Source organism: Siphateles boraxobius, unplaced genomic scaffold (assembly GCF_051911475.1).
Source record: "Siphateles boraxobius isolate OS27281-9 unplaced genomic scaffold, OSU_SipBor_1 77, whole genome shotgun sequence".
Lineage (NCBI taxonomy): Eukaryota > Metazoa > Chordata > Actinopteri > Cypriniformes > Leuciscidae > Siphateles > Siphateles boraxobius.
Genome location: NW_027509205.1, coordinates 21,513,715 through 21,529,500, shown reverse-complemented (window position 1 = coordinate 21,529,500; position 15,786 = coordinate 21,513,715). Strand labels below are relative to the sequence as shown.

General features: G+C 41.9%; 1 protein-coding gene across 1 annotated transcript in view; it reads left to right on the top strand.

Annotated features, from left to right (window-relative positions):
* Positions 1 to 15,786, top strand: part of LOC143725534 (zinc finger protein RFP-like) — a 28,907-nt gene that overhangs the window by 11,255 nt on the left and 1,866 nt on the right. The window contains exons 3-5 of the mRNA XM_077218012.1: positions 7,338 to 7,412; positions 7,536 to 7,748; positions 15,567 to 15,708. Coding sequence (XP_077074127.1) covers positions 7,338 to 7,412; positions 7,536 to 7,748; positions 15,567 to 15,708 — 430 coding nt within the window. The remainder of the gene's footprint in view (positions 1 to 7,337; positions 7,413 to 7,535; positions 7,749 to 15,566; positions 15,709 to 15,786) is intronic.

The window sequence follows — 15,786 nt, the reverse complement described above, 5'->3', positions numbered from 1 at the left end:
TAATCCATACAACAGACATGGGGTCAAAACCATAGAGCAAACAATCCAAATGTACGATAGAGTCCAAAAACACAGGCAAACAAGGATATCCAAGTAGGGGTGGGAATCTCTAGGCACCTCACGATTCGATTCGATTACGATTCAGAGGCCTGCGATTCGATTCAAAAGCGATTATCGATTATCTGAATCTTTTGTGTGTGTGTGTGTGTGTGTGTGTGTGAATATAAATACTTTGCTTTAAAAGTACAAAGTAATGACCCATAAAGAATTAACATACAATATATTTTATTAACATTGCAAAGAACCAACAGGAAAATAAATGTGTGCCTGAACTAGCAGCATACTTGTAGTAAATTAATAATATAACAACAACAGGTGTTCTGACGATTCATGCTACCCATCGAGATGTGCTACTTACTGGTGCATGTGCAGACTCATTTTTCTTCTGCTTAACCACGCCCATAAATCTATGCATCCTTGCTGTGGATACTTGTAGGAAACTTTGACAGGTCAAAGATGAATATTTGATGATAATTTTTACTTTTCACACCGTTTTAAAAATAAAAACAGTACATTATACTGTACTCTTAACTTCGAATTTTATTATAATTTTATTTCATATAATAATTTCATTTTTACTTGTTATATCAAATGTGATATAACATAACATGTAATATCTGCTTTCTGCCTTCGCGGACGTGAGAGGACGCTGGCGCTGTTTGTTCGCCGCTTCTCTGTCTGCTATTCCTTCTTGTGTTTATGTTTTGTTTATGTTCACTGTAACCCTTCCTCTGGACAGCCTCACAGCTGGTTCCCGAAGCCGCTTGGGCACCTCGACCGGACTGTCGCCTCGTCGGTTAGCCGCTTGCTGGCTGCCCGCCTTCATCAACGCGTGCCTGCTAATTCTAATTCTAGCTGCAATAGCGGCTAACCCGATTGCCTACCTCTTTCTCACAGGCAACCTCCACCAATTGCTTTCATCTCCTCCTGTCATGCCATGGATCATTTTGGCACTTACATCAGTCATCCATTTCTGTGTTCCTAGTCCATCACTAACTGCTATCACGGAGCTCTCAGTCCCTCCGCTCGGCATCATGTTCAAATATTCAACTCTGCAACTGGTCGAACTGATCAACTACTCAATTCCATCCTGCATCCCAGTCATCAAACAGCTCGGACTTCTACGCCGACCCCGTTACATCCACAGAAGTTTTCGCCGCAAGTTTGTTTACTTCCAACACGGACAATCCATTCCATCCATCTGGTCACCTGCACGCTCTGTCGCACCTCTGCCACGTCATCGGAACGCTTCCCCCGCTGGATCACATAGAGCTGAGCGCACCGACTGGCTGCACAGAAAACCCGAACTGGACTACAGTACTATTCATACTTCACATATACCTATTCTCCATTCACTTGTAAATCCACTCACTGTCCCTTATCAACTGCATTACCCCCTCACTCGCACTGCTAATCGGGACAACCTCAGATCTTTCCAGCCTGCCCCCATCTCACCACCCTCTCACCATGCCAACTTTGGCCTCCTCAACACCCGATCCCTTAACAATAAAGCCCCTGCCCTCCATGAATTAATCCTTGACAACACGCTGGATTTCCTTCTGCTCACCGAAACTTGGCAACAACCCAATGACTTCTTCTCCCTCAACCTTGCATCCCCCACTGGCTACAATTACATCTGCAAACCCCGCCCCTCCCGCCGTGGAGGTGGCCTCGCCGTTATTTATAATCAGAACTTCCGGATTACTGAACTCACCCTCCCTTCAGTATCATCATTTGAATATCTCGTCTTCAAAGCTCTTTCCTCCATGACAGTTATCCTCATTTACCGGCCACCTAAACCAAATCCCTCCTTCCTCTCTGATTTAACTGAACTCCTCACACTAGCTTCATCTCTCTCTCCACGTCTGCTACTACTCGGTGACCTAAACATCCACATAGACTCCTCCACCTGCAAGCTGTCATCAGAATTCACAATTTTATTGGACAACTTTACTCTCACCCAACATGTCACATTCCCCACCCATGAAAAAGGACACATCCTCGATCTGGTCTGCTCCACTAACCAACCAGTGCTCAACCTCCATCCATGCCTCTTTCCCCTCTCTGATCACAAACTGATACGGTTCACCATTCCGTCTCCAACCCCCCGCCCCCGCCTCCTCAGAGAAATCACCTTCCGCAACCTTAAATCAATTGATCCCCATCATCTCTCTGACCTGCTCTCCACCACTCTCCACGTGGATTCAACCCTCACCTCACCTGATGATCTCACAAACCACCTCAACTCCGTTTTGTGTACCTCCCTTAACACTCTGGCCCCCCTCAAAACAAAAACTGTCACTTTTAACAACTCGTCACCCTGGTACACACCTGCACTCCGGAAAATGAAACAAACTGGACGCCAACTTGAACGCCTGACAAAAAAATCATCTCTCACAGTCCACCATGAAGCCTATAAACTCCACCTCATTGCCTACAAAGATGCCCTCATTGCCGCCAAATCTGCCTACCTCTCCACCATCCTCACCAACCCATGTCTAAACCCCAGAACCCTCTTCTCCACATTGAACAACCTCATCAAGCCTCGGACCAACACCTTCCTTACCTCTACTCCGGATCTCTGCAACTCATTCCTTCACTTTTTCGCTGATAAAATCAATATCATTCATCAATCTCTATCCCCTGCATCCGACCTTCCAGTATCTACTCCAGCACCTATCACGGGCCCTTTTCCCCCCATCCCTCCTGACCTCTCTCCCCCTTCTCCACACTGCCTCCTCTCCCAGTTTAATTTGGTCACCACTCTTGAAATCTCTAAACTCATCAGCTCTTCCAAACCGACTACCTGCTCACTTGACTCCCTCCCTACTCCACTCCTGAAGTCCTGCCTCCCCGTCCTTTGCCCCTACCTCACTAACCTCTTCAATTCCTCATTGTCCCTTGGAACTGTTCCCTCTGCTTTCAAAACTGCCGCTGTCACCCCTATCCTCAAAAAACCTGGTCTGGATCCCTCTTCCCTCAACAACTACCGCCCAATTTCCACCCTCCCCTTTCTGTCTAAAACCCTGGAACGTATAGTCGCTTTACAATTACAAACCCATCTTCATGCCAATAACCAATTTGAACCTCTCCAATCTGGTTTTCGCCCCCTCCACAGCACAGAAACTGCTCTCCTCAAAGTCCTTAATGACCTCCTCACCTCCGCTGACACTGGTTCCCTCAACATCCTTATTCTTCTCGACCTGAGTGCAGCCTTCGATACCGTGAGCCATAACATCCTGCTCACCAGACTCAAAGACCTTGGTATCGAAGGTACTGCACTCAGCTGGCTCCGTTCCTACCTTTCCAACAGATCCCACTTCATCTCTCTTCATAATCACACCTCTGCAACAGCCACAGTCACCCAAGGCGTTCCCCAAGGATCCGTACTCGGCCCCCTCCTCTTCATCATTTACATCCTCCCCCTTGGTCAGATACTTCGTCACTTCAAACTGAATTTCCACTGTTATGCCGATGACACTCAGATCTACCTCAGCACCAAATCCCCCCACAATCCTCCCCTCTCCCATATCAACTCCTGTCTGTCAGCTATTAAAACCTGGATGCAACATAACTTCCTCAAACTCAATAGCAATAAAACAGAATTCCTCCTCATAGGCTCCAAATCCACTCTCAGCAAAACCAATAACATCACTCTCACCATTGACGACACCATTGTCTCCCCATCCCCACAGGCCCGCAACCTCGGCGTGGTTTTTGATTCAACCCTCTCCCTTGAACCTCACATCTGTCATGTCATTAAAACCTCCTTCTTTCACCTCCGCAACGTCGCCAAAATCAGATCCTCACTCACACCCTCTGCTGCTGAAAGACTCATTCACGCCTTCATCTCCTCACGACTGGACTATTGCAACTCACTACTCCTTGGTATTAGCTCAAACTACATAAAAAGACTCCAACTGGTCCAGAATGCAGCCGCCCGACTCATCACCCGCTCCAAATCCTGGCACCACATCACTCCAGTCCTAAAACAACTACACTGGCTCCCTATTTCCCACCGGATCACATACAAAATCCTGGTCCTTACCTACAAAGCCATCCACCACCTGGCCCCCTCATACCTCACTGACCTCCTTTCCCCCTATCAACCCTCACGGTCCCTCAGATCCACCTCAGCCGGTCTCCTCTGCATCCACAAGTCCAAGCTCCGCAGTTTTGGGGACAGAGCCTTTTCCAGGGCAGCTCCCAGGCTCTGGAACTCCCTCCCCCATGAGATCCGCACCTCTGAGTCCCTCACCATCTTCCAGTCCCGCCTCAAGACCCATCTCTTCACCTCTGCCTATCCGTAGCCCCACGCCCCTCCCATCCCTATATGTTTTTTTTCTTTTTTTTTTCTCTTGCTGATTCACCTGCCCTGTAAAGCGACTTTGAGTTCGAGAAAAGCGCTATACAAATTCAATTTATTATTATTATTATTATAATTGCTAGTTCATTTAAAATATCCAAATATGCTCCCCATACACTTACCCTGATTAAAATGAAATAACGATGTTATAATATTGTGAGATTTACACCATTATGGAAACAATAGAGAATGAATCAACATTATCTATGATCGATTTGCGTTTGGGTAGTATTTTTCGACAAGGCAGCAGAAATCGTCTGAACACCGGTACAGCCCAGAGCCATAGAGAGAAACGGCTCTGGTACAGCCGAGTGTTTTTCCTCCTCTGGGTGGAAACGTGTCATATGGCTTCTCATATTTGTCGTGTTGCCGAAATATTTTAGTTTTATTCTACAAAGCTTACAACTAGTGTGGCTCTTGTCCAGCTCCTTTCCCCCTTCAACTTCATAGAAGCCAAAATATTTCCACACGCCAGCTTTTAACGAGGAGGGTGTTTGGATTTCGCGCTCAGCCATCGCGTCTCTGTTATGTGCGCACGCCACAGACAGACGGTCCGGGCACTGCACTTCCGCGCTTCAGAGTTCCGTCTTTTGCGTTCCGTCAATATTACGTCATTATAAATAGGCTACATATCTAAAAAAAAAAATTTTTTTTTTTTTTTGAAAATCGATTTTTGACATTTGTGAATCGATTCAGAATCGTCCACGTCCGCATCGCGATCCATCTAAGAATCGATTTTTTCCCCCACCCCTATATCCAAGACGAGGGAAACCAGGTTACAGGTGCTCAAAATAGCAGTGTAACACAAAACAAGACTATAAAGTGAGAAGGAAAATACAGGGCTAAGAAAGGCAGAATTTAACAAGGGTAATCACACACAGCTAAACAAAAATACACAATCATGAACAGTCATTGGATACTGGGAAGTGAAGTTCATAATGGAAAAGCCCAGGAGTCAGGAGGAGTGCACTCTGGTGGAGATTAAGGGCACTCCAGCTGGTGGATGTGACAGTCGTAACCGTTATTAAGATATGGCAACACGTGACATTCTACCCTGAGCAGATTTGTCCGTTTCTATGTCAACAGTATCAATGCCGAAATGAATCTACAGCAGTCAGGTGGAAAAAGTAAGAGCTCTGATATTTATTTATTTTCATTATTATTGTAATGTGATGTGCTTTGAGACATAAGGCAATTCAACGCAGTCTCTTATCTGATGCATTGGAGACGCAATGAAGGAAGGGTGGGATCTCATACTCTCAAAGCTAGCTTGCTAATGCTAGCCACTCTGAAATTGCCTGCTCTACCTTTAAACTGTCAGAAGCGTTTCATAGATTTCATGTGACGTAACACAGTGGTGCGGCCACCATTTGTAGGACCGAATTGCAACATGCCGTCTATCTGCTGTGCTGTAAACTGTGATAACAGCAAATCACAAATAAATGTTGAGAAATGAACGTTGACGTGGAAATTTAAATAAAAGTAAAATTAGCAAATTACAGGTTAGCTAGCTAAATTAAAACATGTAGTTTACAATTGGAACACATATGACCTTATTCTAGATCGCTATCTATATTTACATTAGTAACCTTAGTTATACATTTGGCTGAATAATGTTGTTGTTACCTGTTTCAGTATAAACTACTGCTAACTGTTTCTGCCTTAATACATTGTTTAAATGAATAGATTATTAGCTAACTGCATGATTTGTATACATTTCTGAAATGCATAACTTGGACACTAAATTGTAGACACGTGCTTTTTCTGTAAAGCTGCTTTGAAATATTGTGAAAAGCGCTATACAAATAAATGAGAATTGAAAATAAAGGTCTCCAAACATAACTGATAATACAAGAGATGTGCTTTACCGACATTATTAGCAATTCAGTTCAGCAATGCTTTTATGTTCAGCAATTCAGTGATTACTCATGTAACGTCAATATCGCTTGATTAACAGAGTGTCACTTACCCTTCCAGTTATCAAGAACATTTTCTTCATGGGGGCGTTTAATACAATGCTAAATCGATGTCCAGCAATCGATTTAAATAGTACATTGGGTTTAATTTGTCATTTAATGAGATCTAATATATGCTGTTAGTACTGAGAATAAATGCATAGATCCGACTGTTTATATATATACTTTGATGGTCCAATGGCAGAACTTTTGCCAAGTGTATCAGAGGTTCTGGGTTCTAATCCGCACTCGTATAGTTTTTCCCCCTTATTAAAACCGATTATGTCTATCAGTGGTTGTATATCAATCAGGAACACATTTGTGTGCATTTTATTTTGTGATTTCACCGGAACGAATAGAGAGTCTCCAAAACGGATTAAAGCGCGTGTCCGTGTGAAGAATTGAGTCCCGAGAGAACACTTTATCTGCACCACTGATCGCAGAGTCAACGACCACTTTGATCACTTGATTTCAGCGTGCTAGATCACCTCTTATTTAATAAACGAATTAAATGAATGCTCTGCAAGTTAACTGGAGATGTTTTATTAATTTGTATTAGTAAGTTACATCCGTGCCGCGAGATGTTTCAAAAGTGGTGGGGACAATATCAACCCTAGCAAAAAGTGATGGGGACATGTCCCACCTGCCTTGAGAGCTTCGCCGGTGTATGGAGAGGGATTGTGGACGAGGTAGATGTAAATGTCAGCAAACGTAAAATTTGGTAACATCTTCCGATCACCAGGGAGAGGTTACGCAATTTAACGCAAAGGTCCTAAAGATGGTGGCCACAACAAAAAAGTCACGTGACTGAAACCCATGAATAGTTTTTTTTAACATTTAAGAAATGTTTTTTATCCTCATAGACATGTACTAAACGCCACAGAATTTTGAATTCATTTTGTCTTTTATATGATTTTATTCAAAGGATGAAGATATCTGTGTTTCTCTGTATGTAGACTGACGTTCGTCAGATGATCCAGGATAGAATGAAGAAGATTAAAGAGATCCAGCTCTCAGTAGAGCTGAGAAAGGTGAGTGGAGGTTAAAACATAAAATTGATAATGGATTATAATATTTCAATCAGCTTCATAAAGGTTCTCGATTAAATGGATAAAACTTAATAGATTAACCTTCTAATCATTCTCATTTATCAGAAAAACACAGAGAAAGATAAATCCTCCAGTGATCAGATTTTCAATGTTCTGATTGGCTACATTGAGAAATGTCAGTCTGATCGGATGGAGATGATAGAGAAACAGCAGAAAGCAGCAGATAAACATGCTGAAGATCTCATTAAAGAGCTGCAGCAGGAAATCACTGAGCTGGAGCAGCTCTCACACACTGACGATCATCTCCATCACATACAGGTCTGTCAACATCTCTCATCAGTCATCATGTACAATATTACTGGACAAACTCTCTGTTCACAAACCTAATGAGATGCTTGACCATTGTATTTGTATCCGTCTTTTAAAAATTGTACAAAAGAAACTGAAACGGTAATTGTAGTATACCGAGTACAATTATAGCCATTTCAGTTGTTACCGCTAGGGGGTGAATATGCTTGTGTTGTGTGGGAATTACCTGTTGCAGTAGAATGTTCTGTCCTGTTGGATAGTCGGGTCATGCTGGTGTAATCCTATAAAATAAGCAGTTGTTAGTAAACCGACCCTCCTACATTCCTTTCTCGTGTGTGGTCTGTTGACTCTTTTCCAAGGAAAGATGTTTCAAATTGTCGTGGACTCGCCTTCAAAGTGGATTGATGCATACCCAACAACTACCGCTGCCTCTCAAATCACTATAGAAAAGCTCAGGCAAAGATTTACATTCACATTTATTCATTTAGCAAGACGCTTTTATCCAAAGCAACTTACATATGAGAACAATAGAAGCAGTTAAACTAACAGTTGGACAACAATATGCAAGTGCTATGACCCCTCTCAGGTTAATCTACAAGTCTGAAGTAATGAGTTTAGGTAAAAGGGAGCAGAGCCAGTGGTTGTTCTGTAGGCAAACGTCAGTGACTTGAATTTAATGCGAGGAGCAACTGGCAACCAGTGCAATTTTGTGAGGAGAGGAGTGACGTGTGCTCTCCTTAGCTCATTAAAGACCACTCTGGCTGCAGCATTCTGGATCTGTTGCAGAGGTTTGACAGAGCAAGCTGGAAGACCTGCTAGGAGAGCATTACAATAGTCCAATCTCGATAGAACAAGCGCTTGGACAAGCAGTTACACTAACAGTTGGACAACAATATGCAAGTGCTATGACCCCTCTCAGGTTAATCTACACGCAGTACTTTAAAAAAAAAAAGTTTTATAAATAAAAAATAAAAAATAGAATAGAAGAGAAAGTGTTAGTATTACTGGATCAAGTGCTGCCGAAAAAGATGCGTCTTCAGCCGTTTCTTGAAAGTGGCTACGGGCTCAGCAGCTCTGGTTGAGTTAGGCAGATCATTCCACCAACAGGGAACAGTCATGGTAAAAGTCCGTGAGAGGGATTTTGTGCCTCTTTGAGATGGCACCACAAGACGATGTTAGCTTGCAGAGCGCAAGTTTCTGGATGGCACTAAAGTCTGAAGTAATGAGTTTAGGTAAAAGGGAGCAGAGCCAGTGGTTGTTCTGTAGGCAAACGTCAGTGACTTGAATTTAATGCGAGCAGCAACTGGCAACCAGTGCAATTTTGTGAGGAGAGGTGTGACCTGTGCTCTCCTCGGCTCATTAAAGACCACTCTGGCTGCAGCATTCTGGATCTGTTGCAGAGGTTTGACAGAGCAAGCTGGAAGACCTGCTAGGAGAGCATTACAATAGTCCAATCTCGATAGAACAAGCGCTTGGACAAGGAGTTGTGTAGCATGCTCTGTTAGGAAGGGCCTGATCCTCCTAATGTTGTGCTAGGCAAATCTACATGATCGGTCAGTTTTAGCAATGTCGTCTGTGAAGTTCAATTGATCATCAATTACAACCCCAAGGTTCCTGGCTGACCTTGATGGAGTTATGGATGACAAGCCTAGCTAAGTTGTGATGAAGTGTTGGGTTGGCCGGGACCACAAGTAGCTCTGTCTTCGCAAGGCTTAGTTGAAGGTGGTGGTCCTTCATCCAGCCAGAAATGTCTGTCAGGCAGGCTGAGATGCGAGCAGCTACCGTCGGATCGTCGGGCTGGAATGAGAGGTAGAGTTGTGTGTCATCAGCGTAGCAGTGATAGGAAAAGCCATGTTTCTGAATCACAGATCCTAGTGATGTCATGTAGATGGAGAAGAGGAGTGGTCCAAGCACTGAGCCCTGAGGCACCCCAGTAGCTAGATGTTGGGTCTTAGACACCACACCCCTCCATGACACCCTAAAGGACCTACCTGAGAGGTAAGACTCGAACCATTGGAGTGCGGTTCCCGAGATGCCCTTCATCTTTAGGATTGACAGGAGGATCTGGTGGTTAACTGTGTCAAAGGCAGCAGACAGATCCAGCAGGATGAGAACTGAGGATTTGGAAGCTGCTCTTGCCAGTCTCAGTGCTTCAATTACTGAGAGCAGGGCAGTCTCAGTTGAGTGTCCGCTTTTGAAACCAGACTGATTGTTGTCCAATAGGTTGTTCTGTGTAAGAAAGGAAAAGATCTGGTTGAAAACAACTCATTCAAGTGTTTTCGCGATGAATGGAAGAAGGGATACCGGTCTGTAATTTTCCAGATGTTCTGGATTTAGAGTGGGTTTCTTAAGCGGTGGGGTTACCCGAGCCCAAGTTGTGGGAAAGGTACCGATGTGAAGAGAGGTGTTTATGATGTGCGTGAGTGCGGGTACAACTGAGGAAGAAATGGCTTGAAGTAGATTAGTGGAAATAGGATCAAGTGAACAGGTGGTAGGGCGATTGGAAAGGAGGAGTTTGGAGACTTTTGCCTCTGAAAGTAGAGAGAAGGAGGGTAGAATGTGTGCGTTTGATGGTAAAATGTGTGTGTCAGTTTGTGGATTGGTAAATTGGCCGCTGATGGTGGTTGTTTTATTTATGAAGAATGTGGCAAAATCGTCAGCTGTTAGGGTTGATGAGGGAGGAGGAGGGTTGAGAAGAGAGGAGAAGGTTTTGAAAAGCATGCGAGAGTCAGAAGAATTGCTAATTTTGTTGTGGTAGTAAGTCATTTTAGCAGTAGAGATATTAGTAGAGAAGGAAGAGAGGAGGGATTGATAAAGACCAAGGTCAGTAGGATCTTTTGATTTGGTTTAAGTGTATTTGGCGTGCCACGGATGTTGGTATCAGACAATGGACCTGCCCTGGACAGCACCCTTCCAACCCCCCTCAAATGGGTTCGCGAAAAGAGTCGTGCAGACCTTCAAAGCTGGTCTCAAGAAAATAAAGGCAGAAACTTTGGAGACAAGAGTGTGTGGATTCCTGTTCAATTATAGGATTATGCCACAGACTACAACTGGTTTGTCCCCTGCCGAAATGATGATGTCTAGACGTTTAAGATCAACTTTTGATTTGCTTCTACCGGACCTGGCAGCCAAAGTGCAAAAGAAACCACTCAAACAGAAAGAAGACCATGACAGCACTGCTGACTTTTTCAGTGGGTGATCCTGTGTATGTGAGAAATTATAGCTACGGGCCACAATGGATTCCAATGTTTTTTTTGTTTTTTAATACACCAGGTATTGGAGAGTGAATCGGACAGCCTGTGAGCAATGTACCTGTAGAGCCATGGGAACAGAAAGGACTGTAACCAGTGTCACAAGAAGAGCCTGAGGCTGATACTGAACAATTTCAAAAGTCGTGGAAAGTGTAGCTGCCTGGTTCAAAAAGGATTGGACTCATACTGATGATTCCCTTTCTTTATTGTACTGTCCGTCGTCGCAGACAAAGCATCATTGGACACCATGTTCATTGGGAATCAACTGTAAAAGCTTGTATACAAAAAACAAAATACCGAAAATGAATAAACATCCAAACAACCCAAAGTAATAAAATAAGTAAACAATGAATAACCTACACATTATACAAAGTAACAACCAATAAATAATTTTATCACAAACAATATAAATCAAACCAAAAACACAAAGATAACAGGAAGTCTATATCATACCTTGTTCTCCATTCAAACCAGGAGCTAAATCCCTTTCAAACTCCTCATAAACCGTAAGCCTTTGATACCATGACCGTGTGTGTCTGGGTCTCGTTCATACAGGAATGTTTGGACCATATGCGCGTTATATCCGCTCACGTTAGTGAACTTCAAAATAAAAGACTCCCGTTAATCACCACAAATAAGAGTCAAAAATCAAATCAAATACCATACAAAACAAAATAAATCATTTAATATTTCATATTTGTCAAAGACAAAGTCCTTAACACTCCCACCAAATTATGAGTTCAAATCTCACACCAAGTATACAAGCACTAATAATTTCTCTTTATCCCCCTATTTTTTGTCTACACGTTTTTTTCCCCTTTTTTATTTATTATTTATTTATTTATTTATTTATTTTATAATTTGACTTTAAACCAATATTAAAAATGTAGAAAAATTAAAATGATACTCATCGACCTTACAATATCTCAATGAGAAATTTTCAAATGGGAGGAAACCCCCCTATCCATCCATTAATAAAATGAGTTTTTGCACTGGTCTTTCAATTATGGACGGTTTGTTGACACGCTTTCCCTTTGCACTAATCTTTGGGTCGCCTAGAGAAATTTTAGCTCTTCTTACAAGCCCGTCCTCACTAGAAATAGTTTCTATTTATTCTGCCAAGCCTCCATTCGTTCCTAGGCATTTTCTCTTCTTTGACGATGACAAGATCATCAACTTTAAGATTTCTCTTGGACACGACCAGAGTTCAAACAACCATAGCAAAGCCTTTTCTCTTTTATAAGTTTCCGTCGCTCCTCCAATGGTTTGTTGAGAAAGCTGAAACAGTGGTCAAGTTGATGGTTATCTTTCTGGCAAAGCATACACGGAATTTTGTTCACTGGTTTGACAACCTTCCGACACTCGATGTTCGTTTGAGTGGTGAAAACTCTAACTCGGTTTCTCGTGGTCTCTTTCAGCTTTGCCTTTTCAGTAACAGGTTCTGCAACATGAAGCTCACGAAATGATGTAACTGGGTTGCAAGCAATCTCTGCTTCAGCAGACACAAAAGCAGCAAATTCTTTAAAAGTGAGATACTCATGATCTTCGGAAAGAGATTTTGTGACTTGACGATTCCATCTGCCAATTGCCCAGTCGGGTAACTTCAGCACAAGTTTCTGATTTTCTTGGTAATCATTTAAAATTTGAAGGCCTTTGAAATGTGGCATGGCCCCTAGACATGCATTTAAAAAGTCAGAGAATGTTTGAAGACCAATGGCGTCCTTTTGGTGAATTCTAGACCAGTTTGTCAGCTTTTCTCTGAACGCTTTTTGTATCACGAATGGTTGGCCATAACGACTATTCAGTCTGCCCCATGCATCTTGATAGGCTTCGTCATCTGTTCTGAAGAAAATTCCTTCTAAAACCTTTCTAGCAGGACCACTCACATATTTCTTGAGATAAAACATCTTATCAGCAGGAGAAATAGTTTTCTTGTCAATGAGTGCCTTAAAGGATTGCTTAAATTCAATGAAATGAATGGGGTCACCAGTGAAGACAGGAGGCTCTGGCATCGGCAACTTGCTCATAGTCAGGCCATCTTGAAATGCTTGAACAAGAAAAGGTATATCAGTCGCTGATGCTTGAACTCTCTCCTTTTTGGTTTTCTGACACACCCTTTGAAACGTTTCCTGCCCTTTCACACTTGTCTGAGAGAAACCGGATTCTGATCCGTTTGCACTGCTGCAATCTTTGGACAAATTGGTCTTTTCTTTCTCAAACTCTTGATTGTAGACTTTTAGTTTAGCTTGAGCTGCTTTCAGATCCCTTTGCGCTTGAATTTGCTCTAATTCCTTTAACTCGACATCAAGAGCCCTTTTATGTTGTTCTTCTAACTGCTTTATCCTTTCTTTTTGTTTTGATTCTGCTAGTAGAACATTATATGCAGCTTGCTTCGCTACCACTTCTGCTGCAGCGTCCACCCGTTTGGCTTCTAAGCTTGATGCAGCAGAACGATGACTAGAGTAATTACTAGGTTTCCGACTAACTCGTGAACCGTTGAACCGAAGATTGAATGGGCATATTGATGGTCTAATAATGTACCAAGACGACTTCTCTCCCTTTCACCATCAAAATCTCCATCTACTCCTGTTATTCTTTCATAAATGATTTTAATGATGTCAGCTGTAACTGCTTCACAAGCATCCATTTTTCTCCTCATTTCAATAGCAGGCGTTACACGCTCTCTAAAGTCATTGTAAGCACTCAAAACTTTGTTTTTAGCCGCCTCCAAAGTATCAACCAAAATAGCTAGTTGAGTTCCTAGTGCATCTGATTTAAGGTGCTCACGTGCACTACAAGCTTCTATTTTCCATTGATTATATAAAGATACAATCTTTTTTTCCTTCTTTTGTAGCTCTTCTTGCTGATATGCTATCAATTTTTCAGTAGGGACATGCGTGCGATTTGATTGGCGTGTACTTTCACTTTGATTTTTTGCATGATGGCTATCAGTTTGCCCATCTGCCTCACTTGCACCTGCATTTGATGTGGACATCTTCTCTTACATTTGCAGTTCACCAAATTACAGACCATTCACATTTAACATTCAAGTTATTTTTGATAAAGTATGTTCAGCAAATTCACTTTAAACCACATAGCCCTTAAATATGAAACTGTTTGATATATTTTAGTCCATTAATAGGCGATCTACACGCAGCAATGTCCATCAACCTTTAAATCAGGCACGATCAATGAAAAGAAAGAGAGAGAAAGAAAAAAAAATGTCTCTTCAGAATTAATTTCATTTGTTTGGTAGTACTCACTGCGATCCACCAAACAATTTGGAACATTTCACTTTCCTTAATCAGTTCATTAAATCGCTCCAACTGCTGCCCGTAGATTTGTAGAGCCGTCGTCCGCTGGAACTTCATTGGAGACTTGATCCATTAAAAGAACAATCATGCAATCCACGACGAGCGCGCCGACATTAAAGTTTCTCTAGTCCATCAACCACGGCATCCCTTGAAGCATCACAGCGGATTGATGATGGAAGCTTTTACTGTAGCTGCCTGGTTCAAAAACGATTGGACTCATACTGATGATTCCCTTTCTTTATTGTACTGTCCGTCGTCGCAGACAAAGCATCATTGGACACCATGTTCATTGGGAATCAACTGTAAAAGCTTGTATACAAAAAACAAAATACCGAAAATGAATAAACATCCAAACAACCCAAAGTAATAAAATAAGTAAACAATGAATAACCTACACATTATACAAAGTAACAACCAATAAATAATTTTATCACAAACAATATAAATCAAACCAAAAACGCAAAGATAACAGGAAGTCTATATCATACCTTGTTCTCCATTCAAACCAGGAGCTAAATCCCTTTCAAACTCCTCATAAACCGTAAGCCTTTGATACCATGACCGTGTGTGTCTGGGTCTCGTTCATACAGGAATGTTTGGACCATATGCGCGTTATATCCGCTCACGTTAGTGAACTTCAAAATAAAAGACTCCCGTTATCAACACAAATAAGACTCAGAAATCAAATCAAATACCATACAAAACAAAATAAATCATTTAATATTTCATATTTGTCAAAGACAAAGTCCTTAACAGAAAGCAGATGCTCTTCTACCAGTGTTGTTGACCACAAGGAGGTCACCCAGAGAGAAACGTGAACCAAGATATCTGAAAGATTTTGTTAGATAATTCAGCAAGATTATCTGGTATAAAAAAAAGAAAGAAAAGAAAGATGGCAAATTGGCAGTTGACATTTTTGGGGATGTTTTAGCTTTAAGGGGGAGAGATGTAGTAGATTGAGTACAATTCTAGCCGCTCCAGTTGTTACCGCTAGGGGGTGAATATGCTTGTGTTGTGTGGGAATTACCTGTTGCAGTAAAATGTTCTGTCCTGTTGGATAGAAAGGTCATGCTGGTGTAATCCTGTAAAATAAGCACAGTTACTCCTGCATTCCTCTCTCTTGTTTTTTATACTAAGTTACCACAGTAATAAAGTCCGATTTGAAAAATGAGTTAACTGTGTTAAAAACGTACTGTGTAAAATATACTAACTTTAAATATAAATTAATAACATATTTAACAGTCTTGTCTTTCCTGCTGTAGATGAGCTCATCCTCGTACAGTCGTCCACACACCAAGAACTGGACTGAGATCAGGATTGACTCCGGTGTGAACTCACTGTATATAGCTCTTGCTCAACTGAAGAAAACTCTAGATACAATAATGGAAAAACACAATCCAACTGGTATGTGAATATCAAATACAGTAGATTTTTGTCAGTAACAAAGAAATTAATTTTTTCAAGGAATATTATGGGTTAAGT